This window comes from Balaenoptera acutorostrata, chromosome 16, assembly GCF_949987535.1.
Source record: "Balaenoptera acutorostrata chromosome 16, mBalAcu1.1, whole genome shotgun sequence".
Taxonomy (NCBI): Eukaryota; Metazoa; Chordata; class Mammalia; order Artiodactyla; family Balaenopteridae; genus Balaenoptera; species Balaenoptera acutorostrata.
In genome coordinates, this window is record NC_080079.1 from 77,054,852 (window position 1) to 77,076,192 (window position 21,341).

Sequence of the window (21,341 nt, forward strand, 5' to 3'; positions counted from 1 at the left end):
ACCTGGTCCCCGAAACCCAACTTTCCCTTCATCTGGATGTGGAGGTGGAATCTGCAGGTAGACACGTTTCCTGTGGCACCTCTGTTGGTGGAGTGTTTGGAGCTGAGGATCTGAGACTTCCACGGTATCTTTGCCCAGGGCTCACTGGGCGGGTGGAATATTCACTATGAATGCCAAAGTCACCCACTTCCCACCAAGGAAGGTGAAATAAATTTTCCCAGGGAAGTGAGACGGGGATGGTAGAATGACCGTGGGCCTCTGGGGTGGGCAGCCCTGGGTTTCTACTAGGTGCATATGAGCTCACCATATGGCTTTGGGTAAATCATATAACTTCTCGGAGCCACAATTTCTTCCTCTGTAGAATAGGAATGACTTCCAGCTTGCCAAGCATGGGGAGGCCCAGTAGATGGAACTATTATTTTCTAAAGGGTCCTGATGACAAGACTCATAGAATGAGGTCGTAGGAAGTAGGCATGTGACATAGAGGCTAGAAAATCATACCCCATCTTGTGCTGTTGCCTCAAGATGAAAGTCAAGGACTAAGGTCTAGAGGGTGATTTCCAACAGCTGGTTCAGATACTCTGGGGATTGTAAGGCACTTTAACTTCTGGTCTTAAAGCTCTAAGGCCCAGGTCAGAGTCCTGGCCCTCGCAATGTCAGAACAGAACACTTTCTTCCTGCAAGGAGGCCCTCAGGGTTTCGATTATCCTGGATACAGGAGGACTCCTTATCTTTATCCTCAATGAGTCTTCCCAAGATTAATTCCAGTTCATCCTGCCTCAAGTGCCTCGGCAGAGAGAGCTCCAAGCACCGTCAGGGGACAGGTAAAGAAGAGGATCCTCTTCAAAGGTCTGCACCCATGAGAGGTTAGCAAAGTACCGTATTGGCGGATGGAGGCCCAGCCTGTGGACTCAGCAGTTTAGACTCCTGAAGTTGGACTGTTAACTAACTCCCATGGGACAGGGACCATGGAATCAAGTCGGTGGGGCAAAGGGTTACAGGATTTTAAATTGCTACAAGTGGTCCAAATTTCTTTCTAGAAAACAGTAGCCCAGATTACACTGAACCAGCCCAAGGACACACTCTGTTTCCTTGGACCACTCCTGTTTTCTCTCACTTTTCATCGTTTCTAACACTCTTCTTCTCTCCAGGGTCCTCTTCCCCCCAACTCCTTCAGCTCGCAAAGTGTGAAAGGGACACTCTCGGAGAATTGGGACCGAAAAAAGGTAGGGGAAATATACCCAGACAGAACAAGCAGGAAAGGAGTCTCACTTCTCTTCCATCAAATATTCATGTCATTAGAGTGCGTAAGTGATCATTTTACACATTGTGTCTGCTCCAGCCTCATTGTGCCCCACCCTTGGTAACAGGCGAGGACCTTGCTGCAACATGGGTAGGTCCTAATGTCCCCTGCCCTGCCATCACCTTCACCTTTGCTTCTACTTTCATTTTATTTTTTTGGCCAAGCTGCTTGGCTTACAGGATCTCAGTTCCCCGACCAGGAATTGAACCCCGCCCGGGCCCACGGCAGTGAAAGTGCAGAGTCCTAACCACTGGACCGCCAGGGAATTCCCACACCTATGCTTCTATAATTCTCAAATCCTTTCTAGAAAAAGGCAGTTCATAATTTAATTTTTTAAATCATGTTTTCCTTTATGTAAGACCATTTTTCACACCAGAGCAACTTTCTTCTGAAGGAAGCTTTAGAACTTTACAACTCCAAATAATTTAGTTCTACCTTTTTCATTTTCAAAGTATACAAAGCATTTTTTTTCCTTTTTTCTTTTTCTTTTTTCTTTCTTTATTTTTTTAAACATCTTTACTGGAGTATAATTGCTTTACAAAGGTGTGTTACTTTCTGCTGTATAACAAAGTGAATCAGCTATACGTATACATATATCTCCATATCCCCTCCCTCTTGCGTCTCCCTCCCACCCTCCCTATCCCACCCCTCTAGGTGGACACAAAGCACCGAGCTGATCTCCCTGTGCTATGCAGCTGTTTCCCACTAGCTATCTATTTTACATTTGGCAGTGTATATTTTTAAGCAAAATATACAACAACCCAAAGGAGACCTTTTCACTAATTTACACAAAAGGGCCACCAGCACATCCAGCTGTGCTTCCCTCAAAGGCTCCTAACCCCGCAGGCTGGCAATTTCCTACAATTCTCACCCTGCCTGTCAGCTAGCAGGGGGTGCAGGGTGGGAGGGAGGGGAAAGTTTTGGAAAGGACAGAAGATCAGACTCAAAAATGGGATTTAAAAACAGTATGGAGGTTCCTTAAAAAACTAAAAATAGAATTCCCACATGACCCAGCAATCCCACTACTGGGCATATACCCAGAGAAAACCATAATTCAAAAAGACACATGCGGGCTTCCCTGGTGGCGCAGTGGTTGAGAATCTGCCTGCCAATGCAGGGGACACGGGTTCGAGCCCTGGTCTGGGAAGATCCCACATGCCGCGGAGCAACTAGGCCCGTGAGCCACAATTACTGAGCCTGCGCGTCTGGAGCCTGTGCTCCGCAACAAGAGAGGCCGCGATGGTGAGAGGCCCGCGCACCGCGATGAAGAGTGGCCCCCACTCGCCGCAACTGGAGAAAGCCCTCGCACAGAAACGAAGACTCAACACAGTCATAAATAAATAAATAAAAGACCGTGAATTTCTTTAAAAAAAAAAAAAAAAAAAAAAGACACATGCACCCCAATGTTCATTGCAACACTATTTACAATAGCCAGGTCATGGAAGCAACCAAAATGCCCATTGACAGACGAATGGATAAAGAAGATGTGGCACATATATACAATGGAATATTACCCAGCCATAAAAAGGAACGAAATTGGGTCATTTGTGGAGACGTGGATGGATCTAGAGACTGTCATACAGAGTGAAGTAAGTCAGAAAGAGAAAAACAAATATCGTATATTAACGCATATATGTGGAACCTAGAAAAATGGTACAGATGAACCGGTTTGCAGGGCAGAAATTGAGACACAGATGTAGAGAACAAACATATGGACACCAAGGGGGGAAGTGGTGGGGTGTGTGGGTGGTGGTATGATGAATTGGGAGATTGGGATTGACATGTATACACTACTATGTATAAAATAGATAACTAGTGAAAACCTACTGTATAGCACAGGGAATTCTACTCAGTGCTCTGCGGTGACCCAAATGGGAAGGAAATCCAAAAAAGAGGGGCTATATGTATACGTATAGCTGATTCACTTTGCTGTACAGCAAAAACTAACACATTGTAAAGCAACTATACTCCAATAAAAATTAATTTTAAAAAATTAATTACAATTACATGGTCAGTTGTGGTTTTACTTTTCTAGCTCCTGCATTTCTGAAGAGAACCCTGAACTGTGACCTGGCATGGGCAGGGCCGAGGAACTGCCCTGAGATGCTGCCACCCAATGTGACATTGGTCCCCGAGAGACACCTGCAAGGCTGGCTGGGGCCAGGAAATGAGACAACGCGGAGAAGGGAGGTGATACCAAGAAGGAAGGACAAAACGAGGGACAGAAGCCACGTGTTACAAGGAGAGAAAAGGGCGGGGAATAAAGAGCCTTTAGGGGAGTGGTTTCACAGCCTCTAGTTACTTTAAGTTCTGAGAATAAGATCACAAAGATGAATGATTCACAATAATTTTTCCTAACAACATGACAGGAGAGGGAGGGAGAACAGGAACGCTGGGTGAGCGAGGCTGAGCCTTTAGCCTAAGCCCAGCCCTGTTCGCCCTGACCGATGGGCAGGTGCATGGTGCAGTGCACTGTACAACTCGGGGTCCCAACCTGCCCATGCTCCGTCCAGGCCACGTATCACAGGGGGCAACTGTATCTACACATAAAGGTGATCTGCAGGCCAGCTGAGGCTCTTTTCCTTTGTGTCAGCATACTTTGCACATTCCAATTAACTAAAAGTTTGCACCCAGTGGAAAAGAGAAAGTCACAGGCTTGCAGAAAATGACAAAGATGGAAATCCACAAAGCAGCCCCTCCCCTAATGGATACCCATCCTCATGGAAAGACAGTCACCTCTGGCCATCCACACACCCTGCATGAGCGCGCAGCCCCTCACAGTTGTCAGGACACAGAGCCGGCCTCCTAAACCATCCAGATTCTTTCCTCACCCTTCCCTGCTCTGACCTGACAGACGTCATCATCCCAGCCTGGGCTTCAACCCAGGACGTAGTTTTAACAAGGAATTCCGGGACAGTGAAACTGACCACTAAATTATCCAGTGACGAGCCAGAGTCTTTGTGTGAATGCATTCAGGCAGACTTGGTTTCACCCAGTGAGCCATCTCTCTATGAGGTGAGCCTCAAAGGAGCCAATTAAAAGAGGCAAAAGGCCAAGTAGGATGGAATTGCACAGGGGGCCACAGGCAGAGGGAGAATCAGGAAACCTCGATGCCAGGTCTTGGTGGAACTCAATGATCTTCAGGTGGTTTTCACACTTGCTTCTGAGAGGGGGGAATCCATTATTCAAACAAAATCTTACTCAGAAATTGATATACAGAAAAATGAAATAGTCCTTGTATCCCCACTGGCAGATCCTGGGGCATCTCCAAGGGCTCCACGGGACACAGGAAGCCCATGATGCAGTCTAATCACCTCATTTTACAGGTGAGGAACTGAGGCCCAGAGAGGTTGTCTTCCTCAAAATCAAATGCCTAGGAGTAGACGTTTGCCCACCACCTGTCTTGCACCCCACCCTAGCCCTTCCGTGAGGGTGGATCCCGGGAATGGCTGGAGACAGAAACTGAGGACACAACGTGCCTCACACACGTCTGCCCCAGGACTGTCCACGTCACCACCCAAGGGGTAAAGGATCCACCACCAAAGCTTGAGCCGAAATGTAACGTAGATGGTGTTGCCACAAAAAATAGACCTTTGGATCTCCTTCGTCTCAAAAAGCAGAGAAGGAAGTCAGGCCAAATTCACAGAAGTTGTTGTTCTCTATGGAAAAAAAAAAAAAAAATAAGATGGAAGTAACTTGAGCAGAGCTGAAATCTCAGCTCTGTGCAAAGGAGACTGGCTGCCTCTCAGTTCACAGATGTTTGGGTCACACTCAAAATATGAGAACGGCCTGTTCCCTCCGCCCTCAGGACACCATCTCACCCCGGGACCTTGGCGGCCTCATCTGAGTTTCAAGACAGAGCAAACAGAAAGCATGCTAGGGTTTAGTAAACAGCAAGGAAAGCACAAGGAGATGATGGTTCACTGAGGCAGTAAAAGGAATCTGTTTTAAATTGGGAAGAGATGTTGAGTTCAGACGGCCCCTTTAGCATGCTGCCCTCCAGACCTGGAAATCTCCAAGAACCTTTGAACTTGAAATTCTTGGAAACAACAGGTCAAAGTGCAGCGGTCGGAAAAAGTGGGGAAATTTAAACAATCTGGCTCTTTGGAGTTGGCCCGTCACCATCGTCACCAAAATCATCAGCAACCTAAAGCATAATTAGCCTAATTAATAGCCTTAACTTCTAACTTGGACAGGCTATGAAGTTATGCTAGTACTTGTGGGTTGTAAAATGGAAATCCATAAATAGAAAGGCTCCGAATGGAGTTTTAGATGTAAATCAGGAAGAATTCAATCTAAGGCAGGTAATGACACAAACACCTATAAGGTGTTCCCTCCACGTCAATCCCAAGGCCACTAATTATAAGGAGAAACATGTCTAATTGTTTGAATAGCTATTAAAAGAATAATGAAAAGAGTTAAAAGGAATTTTGTAAGAAGGGAAGGGTATTACCAGTGTAGACAGACAACACTGCTTATTTCTTGTACCTGTGACTCTCCAGGCAGTCGGAGGGAAGGAATGAAGTCTGATTCACCTTTGTAAGCTGTCCTCCCCAACAGAACAGGGAACCTTCCATCTCAGCCAGGATAACTACCTGGGGCAATACCATTCACACAGGTGCTGACATACGTCATGTGAATTACTCGTTTTGAAAAGTCACCCACAGAACTTACCCACACATGTTCCCTCCTCTGAAAACCGGTAACCCTCTACACACTCGCATCGGAAGGTTCCTGGGTGGTTATTGCAGATTGCATGGCTCCCACACACCGAGGGCTGCTCTGAACATTCGTCGATATCTACAGCAAAAAAAATGTTTTTAAGATTTATTTATTGATTTATTGATTTTTGGCCTCGCCGCTCGGCTTGGGGGATCTTAGTTCCCCGACCAGGGATCGAACCCAGGCCCCCTGCAGTGTAAGCGCCAAGTCTTACCCACTGGACTGTCAGGGAATTCCTCCCAAATTTTTGTTTGAATGCAGACTTAAAAAAAAAAAAACCTCTTCAAACACCACTAAACATAATAAAATAGAAAGCATTTTGGCATGCAAATGGATCCACTTTAAAACACCCATTTTTATATTCTAAAAATGATGTTAAAGAAATCTTTTTTTCTGTGCATAATTTGAGAGTGATCCCAAGGCCCTCCTCCTAAATAAATGTGTACTCCTCGCTCCCCGCCCAACCTGCCCTGCCTTTTGGAGTTAGTTGCTGAGCCTGGCGCCCACTGACATCACATGGGCAAATACGTGTTAGAAAGACGTGCAGACAAGTCTCCAGACTCTGAATAAGGTTCCTAAACTACAAAACGTAATTAAATATGCTCTTGTTCAAAAATATTTCCTTTCTCCAACAATAGTGACAAAGCAAAGTTGGACCGTTTAAAGCCTGATTGTGAATCTTGGAATGTTATCCTGAGCTTAACGCACTAACAGAGAAAACCATTAACTCATAAGATTGTGAGTGATGCTCTCCCACAGGACAATACTATGGCCATCGCGTGGGGTGACTGGAACAAAGGAACGTATGCTCTGGAGCTGGACACAGCTAGGTTCAAATCCTGCCTCCTTTCCTTACCAGCTTGTGTGGTCCTGGGCAAGTTGCCTCACTACTCTGCCTCAGTTTCCCCATTGGTGAGTACTCACGCTACTATTCATCTTGAGGGGTTCTACTGAAGATTACAGAAAATGGACTGCTCAAGAAATGTACCTATTGGGACTTCCCGGGCCGTCCGGTGGTTAAGACTCTGCGCTCCCAATTCAGGGGGCACGGGTTTGATCCCTGGTTGGGGAACTAAGCTCCTGCATGCCGTGGGGTGCGGACAAAAAATAGAAATAAATTTAAAAAAAAAAAAGAAATGTACTGATTATTATTATCCTACACTACCAGACGCAGGGATGTTCCGATTCTAGGAACATAGCCGTCAGATGGCCACTGGCATTGGGGGCCAGTCTGTGGTTACCACTACAGGAAGGCTGGTTGGCCCAGATAAGAAATCAAGCTCCTCTGTCATCACCTGGGTTACCTGTCCGCTGATGGATTGAAATAAATACAGTCACACAAGATCCTTCTGTGCCAACCTCACTCTCAGAGTGCACAGGTACTTCTGGCGCTTTTAGAACTCTTGGAGACGCATGTGAGGAAGATTTCATGGTGGCTGAGACCACACAACTCCCCTCCCCCTCTCAGCTGCCCCTCCTCAATTCCATCATGTGAACCTTCCTCGTGCTCTGCCTCCGATGGCCAGTCCAGCCGGTCTCTTCACTGCTGAGGCAAAAGCCCTGCTGGCTTTTTGGACTACATTGCACAAGACAGGCATTTTTGCCACTTCAGCCCCATAGTTGGACCTATACTCAGAAAAAAACCCAGACCAAATGGCATTCAGCTTTTGAAACTACACTGCAATGTAAGTTTCTGTGACGTGTTTAAGATACAAGATCTCATATCACTTATATGTGGAATCTAAAATTTGGCACAAATGAACCTATCTACAAAACAGAAACAGACTCACAGACACAGAGAACCAAGGGGGAGAGGGGGAGGGGGAGGGATGGATTGGGAGTTTGGGATTAGCAGAGGCAAACTATTACATATAGGATGGATAAACAACAAGGTCCTACTGTATAGCACAGGGAACTATATTCAGTATCCTGTGATAAACCATAATGAAAAAGAATATAAAAAAAGAACGTATATATGTGTATAACTGAGTCACTTTGCTGTACAGCAGAACTTAACACAACACTGCAAATCAACTATACTGCAATTTAAAAAAAAAAAGCTACAAGATCTCAGACTAGAGGATGGCTCCAGGCACAGCTAGAAGGTTACAGAACAAAGCCCCTCCCAAGGCAGCCTCTTAATGAGCTGGAGCTGGGATGGGGGGTGGAGGGATATTCAGCAAGTGTGGACCTTCCAGCTCCATCCACCAGCTGCTGCTTCAACAACATGGGAGAAAAAGATCATTCTGCTTCACTGTGTCTGCACTACAGCTCTCAGAGGACACTCCAGGCCCAGATGTCTGGACACACTGTGCAAACTGAAGGGATCCACGGCTGAGACTCAACTGCCAAAGCACAAGAGCACAGAGCAGCAGTTTTCAATCAAAGGGACAGAACACAATCACCAGGGGAAATTTGCCAAGCTTCATTCCACCCCTAGAAGGTTTATGGAAAGGGAAACCGCGTGTCTCAAGAAAGCTTCTTAGGTGATTGGACAGATGCTCATCCTGCACACCTTACCTGGAGAACCACGGCAAATAGGATCTGGGGGCCCGTGGGAGGAGGGAGGGGATGGTCCCCTAGCACTACCCCACCCCCATGCAGGTCTACACATAAAATCCAAGCTGGGCGACTCCTTTTCTTTGAGAGCAAAACCCTAGCCATTTCCCTGCTATTATTTCACGGTCCTTACAGTTTGGAAATTCTTCCTAATGCCTAATTTAAACCCTCCCTTCTGTAATTGGAGGCTAGGACTCTAATCCATTCTTTAGTAGAAACAGTGAACTAGTAGTGATAACGGTTCCTTATAAAAGATCACAACATCTGCTTGAAGATTATTGTTCTTATTAGTCATGATCTGGTCAACGTCTTCACTGGGAAGAGGTTTCCTTTCACATAAATCATTCCCTAACCCAACAGGAAAATCCTGGATTATTCTTGTAATCACTGCTTCCTTTTTGACTTTTTTTCAGAGTGGCTACTTTTCAACAACTCTAAGTTTCTCTAAAATGTGTCCTTTTCATAAACACCAGGCTCTTGTTGGAGAAGAGTCTCAGGATTTATTTGTTAAATGCCTTGTGCGCACTCAAAATTACTCAATAAGAGATTGTGCAAAACCCTCTCTTACAGCCTCCCAACTGAGAAATATAGGGAAGTCATTCTGTCAGGCACCAGAGCTCTTGTGATTCAACTGGAAATCTCCAAATTAGCTCGCAGGGTCACTCTGCAGTGTCTAATCAAGCCCAGCCTTATTTTGAATGTCATCTATCATTATATCAATGCTACACACACTGAATGACAAAGGCTCACCCTCATTCTCTTCAGAGGCACTTTCCAGGTCAAAATAATATGTGAAGTGATCTGCTTAATGCAATTTCCTATCAACAGCCTGGTGTCTCAATGCATTAACACTACAAGGCTTATTCTCGTGACCCAGAACAGAAAGTAGCCTGACTAGGAATATACCCACATTCCATGGTGCAAATCTGCCAGGATGAGGACTAATCACAGGGCAAAAGCAAGTGCACACAAACACCTGTCTTCCTGGGCCAACACATCAGAGGGGTTTCCACGATAGCAATGGATTCCATCCATAAAGCATGGCTGGTTGTGCCTTGGGAAAGTGAAGCAAGCAGTCCCACCACAAGCTCAGGCACCAAAAGCAGAATTAGCCAGAGGTTATGGGTCAGCAGGTTGGGGTAGCTCCATGTTTTACTAATAGAGTAATTCCCCTACATACGAATGAGTTCCATTCCAAGAGTGCGTCTGTAAGTCCAACTTGTTCGTAAGTCCAACAAACTTAGCCTAGGTACCCAAATAACACAATCATCTATATACCGCTGATTTTACACATGCTTCCGGACATCTGGGCTTGAAATAAAGATACTGTACTACTGTACTCTATACAGTACTGTACAGTAAAGTACACAAAAGCACAACCACTTATAGAGGATGCACGCACGTGACAATGTACACCAGACCCGTGAACTAACTTAGGTGACTGGACATGCGAATGCACATTTGCAGCTTTGAAGGTTCGCAACTTGAAGGCTTGTAGGTAGGGGACTTACTGCATTCAGTTGGCTTATGAAGCTGAAGCAGAGCTACATAAAGACTAAGGAGGTATAGGCTTCTGCTGGAGAAATGCGGGCACCTCATCCCTTCGTGGTGTCCATCACCATCACCATGGCCTGGGAGGTCTCTGCTCACACACACACAGTATCACAGTTTCCAAGTGGCCTGAGCCAATTTAGCCATTCAAGACTGTTGGGCTCTTTGGGGAAACACTGGGGAACTCTGATGACCAGAGGTGAGTAGGAACTACGTCCCCCTGCCCAGTGGTATGTTACAAGGGAAGCGAGTCTCAGATTGAATTCTACCACACAGACAAAGTCATCAGCGAGCTGGCTAAACAGTTGTACAAGCTGTTGCTGTAAGCCCAGTCCCTGCTCTCCATCCTTCCAACGAGCACCTCACATAAATTTCACTCTGAAGTAAACGCAGCAATACCCCAGCAGCAGGATCTGCTAAGCTTCACGTGAAATCAGCACACTAAAGCTGCCATTCATTGGAGGCATCCAATGGATTCAATTCAATGGATTCCGGACCCAAGCCATCGTTCCCAAATTCCAAGGCTGCTGGGCTCCCCAGATTCTTATGCCCCAGTCATTCAAGGGGGCTGCTCATCATTCTGGCCAAAAAGACATGTGCACACCACCCATTTCACTAGGGAAGCTTACTTCTAGCACTCCTTACATTTGTTGGTGAGCCCCTGTGGCGGGTTTAGGAAGCTTTGACATTCTTACCCTAGTTGCCTCTGCTGTATGGACTCTTCATTGAGTCAGGAGTCAACTAACTGCCTTTTGGTGGTGGATTAAAATTTAGTAACAAACATAAATATCAAGCTGTCTACGTGAAAGTATTTAAAGTGAAATTATAAGTAATAAAATAAGTACAATGAAGACAGTATAATATATGCACTTGAGTCAGAGACTCAAGGTCCAACGTTCCAATGTCCTCGGCTCATCTGTAAAAACAGGAATAGACCTCCCACCCATTAGGATGGCCGCTATCCAAAAAACAAAACAAGTGTTGGCAAGAATGCGGAGAAATTGCAGCCCTTGTGCACTGGTGATGGGATATAAAATGGTGCAGCTGCTGGGGAAGACAATATGACGGTTCTTCAAAAAAATCACACACAGAATTGATGTGACCCAGCAACTCCACTTCTGGGTATATCCCCAAAAGAGCTGAAAGCAGGGTCTCAAACAGATATTTGTACCCCATGTTCATAACAGCATAATTCACAACAGCCAAAGAATTGAAGCAACCCAAGTGCCTATAGACAAATGAATGGATTAAAAAGAAGAAGGAGTATGTGTATACAATGGAATATTTCGCAGCCTTCAAAAGAAAGGAAATTCTGACCCAGGCTACAACATGGATGAACCTTGGGGCCACTATGCTAAGTGAAATAAGCCAGATACACAAAAGGACAAATACTGTATGATTCCACTTACATGAGTTACCTAGAATCATCAGATTTGTAGGAAGTATTATAGAATGGTGGTTGCCAGGGGCTGGTGGTGGAGGGGAGGGACGGGAAGTTGTTATTTAATGGGAATAGAGTTTCAGTTTTGCAAATGAAAAGAGTTCTGGAGACGGATGGTGGTGATGGTCACACAACAATGTAAATGTACTTAATGCTGCTGAGCCGTACACTTAAAAACAGTTAGAATGATCAATTTTATATTATGTGCATTTTACCACAATTAAAAATAATTTTTAAAAGACAGAAATGAAAGAATCTATCTCGTTAGAGTTGCTGAATTAAATCAGTTAGTGTTTGTGAAGCACCTAACACAACAATGCCTGGGTACGTCGCAGGTGTAGTCATATTATGTGTGTTATAAACAGCGCTGACTTGCCCTTCCTTTAAGCCCATGTATTCTCGACGTGAAGTGGAGTGTGGCCTTATAAATTCTACTCTGCTGCTTAGAGTCAGGGCATCTGACCAGGTGAAGGAAGGGCCAGGACCCCTAACATCACGGAGGGAACACTGAGCGTGGGGCTTCAACAACTCAGCGTGACCACCAGTGTTTATCTCACCGGTGCTGCCTCTCCCTCGCCCCTCTGCTGTACAGGATCTGTTTCCGCAGCCCCCCACCCCGCTGCCCACCACCACCAAGTCAGAGCGGACGGCTGTACCGTAGCAGGTCTGTCCGTCTCCCCGGAAGCCGATGGAGCACTCGCAGGTGAACTGGGTCCCGGGGCCGGGGCGACAGGCTGCATTGGTGTCACACCCATGGGTGCCGATGTAGCAGGGATTCTGAAGCGCATCAGGGGAGCCGTCTGTGAAGGCAGAGACATTGAAACCCAGTGAGCATTCAGAAACCCTTATTCCTCCAGAAACTCCAGAAAGTAAGGCAGGACTGATGACCAGGAAACCCATTGACTCCTGAGTCACCTGGGGGTCAGCAAACTACATCCCTTTGGACTTTTGTCTGTTTTTGTAAATAAAGTTTTACTGGAAACCAGCCACACCCATTCACTTACATATACGGTCTATGGCTGCTTTTGTGCTACAGTCACAGAACTGAGAGAGACTGCACGGCTGGCAAAGCCTGAAATATTTATTGATACTGTCTGGCCTTTTAAGAAAAAATACGCCAACCCCTGATGCCTGGAGCTACAGCTGTCAAAGGAGGGAGACAGACACCTGCCCTCCTTCTGCTTTATGGAGCTGAGGACAAACCCGACTAGCTGGAGAAGTGACCTGGGTACAGAGGGAGAATCAAAAATAACTGAAAAAGAGAAAGACCTTCACACCTAGACCCCAAATATACAGAACCCCTAGGGCTTAAAGATTTGGATGATGTGAGACCTGACACTGGGCTGTCCCACCAGCTCCAGCTCCTTCCACGCAGCCAGAAGCACCCCCAGACTAGATCCCACCTCTCTCAACGTGCCGTCCCCAGGCAGAAAGCTCGTTGTAGGCTCCGTGCCTGACTTTTAGCACATTTGATTTGGATTTCCCCAGGCCCTGAGCACACAGTGAGTATCAGAGTGTTTTAAATGCCTGGCCATCAATAGGCACATGAAAAGATGCTCAACATCGCTAATTATTAGAGAAATGCAAATCAAAACTACAATGAGGTACCACCTCACCCCGGTCAGAAGGGCCATCATTAAGTCTACAAATAACAAAAGCTGGAGAGGGTGTGGAGGAAAGGGAACCCTCTTACACTGTTGGTGGGAATGTAAATTGATACAGCCACTATGGAGAACAGTATGGAGGTTCCTCAAAAAACTAAAAGTAGAACTACCATATGGTCCAGCAATCCTACTCCTGGGCATATATCCAGACAATTCAAAAAGATACATGCACCCCTAGCAGCACTATTCACAATGGCCAAGACATGGAAACAACCTATGACACAGAAACAACAACAAATGAACTTATCTAGGAAACAGAAATAGACTCACAGACATAGAGAACAGACTTGTGGTTGCCAAGGGTGTGGGGGAAGGACAGGGATGGATTGGGAGTTTGGGGTTCGAAGATGCAAACTGTTATATATAGAATGGATAAGCAACAAGGTCCTGCTGTATAGCACAGGGAACTATAGTCAATATCCTGCAATAAATCATAATGGAAAAGACTAAAAAATAAAATAAAAATAAATGCCCGGCCATAGGCAGCTGCAGCCCTTGGATGGTCTACTCTTTAAGGTAACTCAAGGATTATCATTCTTCTCAAATGGAATAATGAGGAGGCCTTAGGTTAGCAGAACAGAGACGGGTAGGTTTTCTAAGAATCATAAATGAAAAGACGTTTATTTCTGTCGGGAGCTATTTCAGCATAACTTTCTTCTTCTTACTGAGAGTAAGAGACGAAAAACAACACGTCAGAAGCACCGAGAGAGCCGTGCAGGCAGACACACACAATGCCCAGCCTGAGCTGCCACCTCTTACCCCTCACAGGACCGATAGAGTTGCTCAGAGCATAGCGCAAGATCCTCTCCTCCTGGTTGTACAGGACAAACACGCTGTCCACCGAGAGCTGCTGGGTTCTGGGCAGGGCTGGCCGGGAGTCGTCGTGGATGCACTCCTGGAAGGTGATGGTCTGGCGCCACTGGTAAGTGTGGACATGAGAAGGGGCAGCGCCGTCCCGCTCAGGTTCCGTCACTGTGTACTCCCGGCTGGAGGATGATGTGATCACTAGACGCGGGAGGGAAGCAGGGACACAAAGGAGAGATCTTGAGGGTACAAGAGGCTTAGTCAAGGGCTCTAAAACCAACAGCAGTATTCTCTGCCCACACTGCTACCAGAAGAGAGATCGGACGGAACAGCATAAATATAACTATTTATTTCAGCATTGGGACTCATTCTGCCACCTAGATTTCCCATACTATTATTGATGTTATTTGCATTAGGAATAGTTACTGCTTTTTCTCATCAGGTGCTTCTCTATAAGTTCCTAAGTCACCCAGAACCAACCCAGAGTTTAAGGTCTGATGGAAAGAGCACGGGCTTGGAGGGAGAGACACCTGAATTCACACCTTGCCCCTTCGCTCACAAGGTGTGTGCTCATAGACCAGTTACTAACTTCTTTACCCTCTGTTTCCTTTCCGACATGGGTTGGGGTGAGGATGAGATAATGTATGTAAAATTTCTGGAATCAAGCAGGCTAAGACTCTTATTAAGACACACTACCATTTATGGAGCATTTATCACGCGACTAGCAGAGTGCTAACTGCTTTTTATGGGTTATCTCACTTAGGATTCAATAAATAGAAGCTGCTATAAATAACCCTAGATTAAACGGTTCTCTGATATATAAAAATGAGACACTAATAGGTTTCAGTAGCCAATTTCTATAGAGCTGTGAGCAAATCTCAATAGAGAAGGGAAACAGTCTTCCCCACTTACAAGACAGCTCGCTTTTCACCCATACGATGAAAATCTCAACTTCCTATTTTAAAAAAAGTATAAAAGACTCTTCACATCTGTGTGCTCTGCTGTAGTTCATAATCAAAGCCAGAGGATACATAAAAGATTAGTGTAAGTTGCCTTCTGTCCAGCTCCCACGTGTCGGGCTGTCAGAAACACCATCTGGTCGTAGCCTGACTTGCAGACCGGGGTGCCGCGGCTCCTTGCACCTCCTACTCACCCACTCGTTTTCCCCAGGGAAGCCGGAGCAAGCCACAGAGCCATGGTAATGGGTACAACCTTTCTGGATGGCCATTTAATAAGAGCCTTTAAAGAGTCTCCATTGTTTGACTTGGCACTTCTATTTCTAGGAATTCGGTCAGAAAAGAATCAGGAATGTGGTCAAGATTTATGATGAAGATGATTATTTCAACTCATTATGAGAAGGAAAAAGTGGAAATAACCTAAGTTTTAGAAAAGAGAATGGTTTACATTGATAGCCATACAATAGAATGGTAGAGATTCATTAAAAAGTGTTTGCAAAGCCTATTTAATGAAACTATCAAGGATTCATAATTTGACGCTAACTGGAAAAGTGAAGATACAATAATGTGGTATGACTGAAATTATGTAAATAGAAACTATATACTTGACTGTAGAGTATACAGTAGTATTGCATCAATGTTAAATTTCCTGATTTTGATGAGTGTACTGGGACCGTGTGAGAGGATGTGCTTGTCCTTAGGAAGAACACGTGAAATATTTAGGGAATGAAGGATCACGGTGCCTACAGCTTACTCTCCAAAAAACCCCATATATATATGTATGTATGTGAGAGAGAATGATAAAGTAAATGTAGCAAAATGTTAACAACTGGTGAGGCTGGGTAAATGATAGGTGGAAACTGCTATTTTCAACTTTTCTGTAAATTTGAAATTTAAAAAGTACATACAGATGTATATTATAATAAAATTATATTATTTTGAAATTATATAATATGATGAGATTTTACGTTGGGATATTATTTGTGTTGGTATATATACATATGTTGGGATATTTTTTATATGGAAGGAAAAGGCTGAAAGGAAATACACTTAATCTAATAATAATTGTGTGCTGGTTTTACATCTGTAAGTTATGCTTATTTTCTTTTCTGCCCTAAATTCTCTCCAATGAGTGTGCATTAGAGAAAAGGTGATTTGTATAAGGTACCCCCTGCACTTCCCTCTCCGAAGGCCAGGAGATAGCATGAGCTCAGGGCTGGAGCCTGTGGGTGGCGTTGCCCCGGGACGCGGCGTTGCCCCGGGATGTGGCGCTGCCCCGGGACGCGGCGCTGAGGCTCACCCTGGTGGGAGTAGTGGTATAGCTCCGTGTAGGGCTCGATGTGCACCGAGGAGCCGAAGGCGATCTGCGGCACTCGGCCCTCCAGCTCCGTGTCGATGGTCAGGTGTCCGTGCTCATCGATACCGCTGAACTGCTGCTTAATGAACAACTTGCCCGGGTGCCCCACAAAGGTCACCTCAGCCTGGCGGGTGAATTCGCCCCCTGCAAAGCAAGGTCAGTCTGTCACATTGCTGTCAAGGAAGCCACCCTCATGCCCACCCTGGGCTCACTGTAGGGACAGGCTCACACCTCCTCTGCAGATGCTTTAGTCTGGTTAGTAGAAATGGGGCTGTTGACACCAAGGACAGAGCTGGGACATCCATATGGCCCAACTGAGTCACGCGCAAGAAACAGAAGTCGCTTGCCAGCTGCAAACCAGCATCTGAGACGGGTGGGCTCATGGCTTGGGCTGGAAAAAGCAGGGGATAGGAGTTGGACTCCCAGCTGTACTGGGTACTGGTTGGGTGAACTTGAACAAGTTACTTAACCCCAGGGAGCCTCCATTTCCTGATGATGAAAAAGGGATACAATCTGTCTTGTGGAAATTAGACAAGTACGTTAAAACGTCCTCTGCCAAACATCAAGCACTCCAGGACGTCGGCTGTGGGAATGACTACTGTAACAGCTAAGCCCTGGTCAGGATGGGCCAGTTGTTCAGGGCAAACTATCACCAGGCCCAGAAACCATCCTAGGAGCACATACTAAGGTGCTGGCTCAGGACCTCCCCTTGGTCTGGGCAGGGAAGCAGCCCCCGACAAGCAGGAAAAAATACCCCCCCTTCTTCCAGCTTCCTCCCTTTGCCACCTTTGCAGACTCCCGATAGCACAGCTGGCAGCTATTTCATGATACGTGAGAAGTATATGAAATTTACATTTCAGTGCCCATGAATAATTTCATTCCAACACAGACATGATCATTCATTTGCATATTATGTTTGGTGCTTTCGCTCGACGACGACAAAGTTGAAGACAGTTAGTCCCCTACATACGGATGAGTTCTGTTCCGAGAGCGCATGCTTTAAGTCCAATTTGTTCGTAAGTCCAACAAAGTTAGCCTAGGTACCCAACTAACACAGTCGGCTATCTAGGACTGTACTGTAATAGGTTTACAATACTTTTCACACAAATAATACATAAAAAACAAACACAAAAATAAAGAAAACATTTTTAATCTTACAGTACAGTACCTTTAAAAGTACAGTAGTACCAGCTACATCACCGCTTTTACGCTTGCTTCCAGACATCCTGGGCTTGAAATGAAGATACTGTACTACCGTACTCTATACAGTACTGTACAGAGAAGTACACAAAAGCACAACCACTTGTAGAGGATGCACTCACGTGACAATGTACGCCAGACACGTGAACTAACTGACGTGATTGGACATGCAAACGTAGGTTCGCATCTTTGAAAGTTCGCGACTTGAAGGTTCGTATGTAGGGGACTTACTGTAGCTGCAACAGAGCCCGAATAGCCTAAAACATTTAGGCAAAGCTTAAAATATTTACTAACTGGTCCTTTGCAGAAAAAGTTGGACAACTCCTGCTTTATAACCCCCAGGTCCCAGGCAGATATCCAGCTGATAACACAGGGGCAGTTAAGAAGGACCATTGTAGTAACAAAGATTCGCTGTTGTAGGGAATTTGTAAAGACTCCCTCAGCCTCCCTGAAGTTGATGTAAGTGACAAAGGACCATCCATTTAAGTCAACTCATAGTCAAGGCAACACCAATATGAAATGCTGTGCAGCCAAGGAGTAGGACCTGTGGATCTGGCCACAAAGCTCAACTACGTCCGCAAAGGGAAGAGCATGTGTTTGCAAGAGAGCCCGAACATCATTATGCTACTCAGGGTACACATGCCTGTGGGAAAGGGAGAAAAAACACTGAGCCATAAATAAGGTATCTTATACCCTTTTCAAACGTTCTTAAAACGTCCACATTTCAGGAAGTTAGGTATTTATGCTCTGTAACTTTGGGAGGGGTGTCTATGCAAAGCCCACAGACCCTGCTCTCAGCAGTGTTTTCACGATAAAGCCGTGGCTGAAGCTCCAGTGAGGCTAGGGGTGTTGGAGAAGGCAGGTCTAGGTAGTCAGAGGCAGCGGCTATGTACCTGTGCCCCAGAACAGCAGGCTCCAGGTCCTGGGAGCGGCCAGAGATGAAGGATGCAGGCTCCTCCACCCAAGCAGTTCCAGGAAAGGGCCTCCAGCACAGCGGGGCCAGCCTCGGCCAGCATGGGAGAGGCCACCACTGCTCCAAGGAAGCATCTCCTCCGCTCCCGCCCACCGACAACCTGCCCACATGTCCCTAAAGACTGAACTGTCCCCGACGGGACACGGTCTCTGAGCAGCTCCAAGGAAACTCAGGTTTCCTAAGACTCATGAGGATTATGTTTATCAGGCTGAATTTACCAGCTAGAAATGACAGGTTCCTTTTCTCCAAGCAGATACTGAGGAAATGTCAAATATCAGTTTCAGATTAGTTGGGAATTTGGAGGCAGGCTGGCTAAATAGAAGGAGCCCCGTACTTTGGGTTGTGAGGATATAGGAGCAAGCATCATTTGCTCTGCCTAAATCTAAATCTCCACCCTGAAATCGCTCCCTGATCACAATGCAATTCTAGACAGTCTTAGTTAATGTATATTAATTGAAAAACTTCTTGATAAGTTTACCTCAACACCTTATTTCCAGAGCCACAAAATGCTTATTGGTAAGTTATCTGCAGACATGGATTTCCCTTTCCATTCACCCCAGCCCATTAATTTTAAGGTCTGATGTCAGTTACCTGTGATGCTGAACCCATTCTTGAATCCATCTTGCTCCACGGCAAACATCCATCCAATGATGCCTCCAATAGGGGCCAGAGGAAGCAGAGAGTACCCGATGGTCTCAGGAATGGTGCTGATGGCTGTGTAGGAGCGCCCATGGTTCATTACCACGTAGGAGTGGAGGTCGGTGTTCTCAAAGACAGTGGGAACTTGGCTGTTCCCCACAAAGACCTTCCCTTTCACCTTGCCGTTAACTCTCTGGGGGGTACCTGAGTGAGAAACAAAGAAAGCAGCCAGCCCTTCAGAATAGAATAGTATGTCTGGTAGGACTAGTATGTATAAAAGCAAAGAGCCAAACAGTGCTGGGGTAAAGGGCTTTGGGGTAAGTGAAAGCAGCTGTTCTTCCCAAAAAGGCAGTTCCTATGGCTGTGTCTATGAGCCTTACAAATTCCAATTTCTTCCTCTCTTCCATGCTGATGGATAATGGACAGCAGAAAAGTGAGACCCATTGTTTGATGGAGGAACGTCTGAGGCAAATAAAACCATCTCATAGAACAGTATCATGGATGGTCTAGAACTAGGTGACATAAATGTCTCACTTTTGAGAGTATCAGGGACAGAATCAGTCATTTCACTGGGACAGCAGGGCTAAACTGGATGGGACATTTGGTTGCCTGATCTGTAACACATCTTAAAGAGCATATCCGGCTCAAACATAGGACTGCCACTCTGAGTCCTGGACCTTCACTCAAGCCAAGCCAGACAAAGTGGCCACAGCGGATATCGCAGGCCACACAAATACGCCCTCTGACCCAGAACCAGCTTGTGGGTTGGGGTGTGTTTGTTGTTGATCGTTCCATTTAGCCAACTGGGAAAGATGTGAAACTTACTATGGCATACTTAAAAGCTTTCTTCATAAATTGCTAAATAGTATATGTATAGGACACCATTTTTAAAAATCACATTAATGATAAATGTTAGCATACACTTAGGGGCAAATATCTGAAGAGATGTACACAAAACTACTACCAGTGGTTAACTCAGGGCGATATGGTGAACTTTCATTTTCTATACTAGATATCTCTATAATGTTCATATATTTATAACTTGCATATATTCATTATTGTTTAATCAGGAAAAGATAAGCTATCAAGAAATTAAGTTGTTCTTGCATTTGAATAAGAAAACTGAAGGTTACCACATGACCCAGCAATTCCAACTCCTAGGTATATACCAAGAGAACAGAAAACATATGTCCACACAAAAACTTGTACACGAATGTTCTTAGCAGCATTATTCATGATAGCCAAAATGGGAAAGCACCCAAATGTCCATCAGTTGATGAATGGATAAACAGAATGTGGTACACCCATGAAATGGATATTATTTTGCTAGAAAAAAGGAATGAGGTACCTGATACACGCTAAAACATGGATGCACCTTGAAAATATCATGCTAAGTGAAAGAAGCCAAACACAAAGGTCCCATGTTGTAAGATTCCATTTATATGAAATATCCAGAACAGGAAAACCCGTGTTGACAGACAGTAGATTAGTTGTTGACAGAGACTGGGGATGAGGATAAATTGAGGGTGACTGCTAAGAGATCCAGAGTTTCCTTCTGGAGCGATGAAAATGCTCTAAAATTAGAGGTAATAGTTGCACAACTTAGTTAATATACTAAAAAGAACCAAATGGTATACTTTAAGTGAGTGTGTTACATCTTTAAAAAAAAAAAACTGAAGGAAGAGGTAAATGTCACCTTGGACTGTTCAGGTTTGATGTAGAATTAAATTCTATCACTTACTGATTGTGCATATCGTGTTTCTCTTCCTAGATTATAAATGTCTAAAGACAAGACTTTCACACCCAACTCCCTGGCTCCGTCTTAGCAGAGGTTTCTGTGCACCGTAAGTTCTCAGGAAAGTTTGTAGAATAACCTGAGACAAACGAGCCCTCATCTGAGCATGGTCATCAGTGTTCTGAAGACTTTCTGCTGTGTTCAATATGCCTTAGCTGCTAAACAGGGTCACTGAGGGACTTCCCTGGCGGTCCAGAAGTTAAGACTCCACGCTCCCACTGCAGCGGGCATGGGTTCCATCCCTGGCCGGGGAACTAAGACCCTGCATGCCGCGCGGTGCGGCCCCCAAAGATAAAATAAAAAAATAAACAGGTTCACTGACAAGCCAAGGCAGACTCGACATAGCGTATTTCTGCAAATAAACTATGTCATTACAC

At 45.3% G+C, this 21,341-nt stretch overlaps 1 protein-coding gene across 2 annotated transcripts in view; it reads right to left on the bottom strand.

Moving 5' to 3' along the window:
- NID1 (nidogen 1) overlaps positions 1-21,341 on the bottom strand; it is a 94,662-nt gene that overhangs the window by 39,098 nt on the left and 34,223 nt on the right. For both annotated transcript variants that reach the window (XM_007170773.3, XM_007170772.2), the window contains exons 6-10: positions 19,122-19,373; positions 16,301-16,501; positions 14,000-14,245; positions 12,233-12,376; positions 5,978-6,103 (exon numbers count right to left, since the gene is read on the bottom strand). In XM_007170773.3, coding sequence (XP_007170835.2) covers positions 5,978-6,103; positions 12,233-12,376; positions 14,000-14,245; positions 16,301-16,501; positions 19,122-19,373 — 969 coding nt within the window. The remainder of the gene's footprint in view (positions 1-5,977; positions 6,104-12,232; positions 12,377-13,999; positions 14,246-16,300; positions 16,502-19,121; positions 19,374-21,341) is intronic.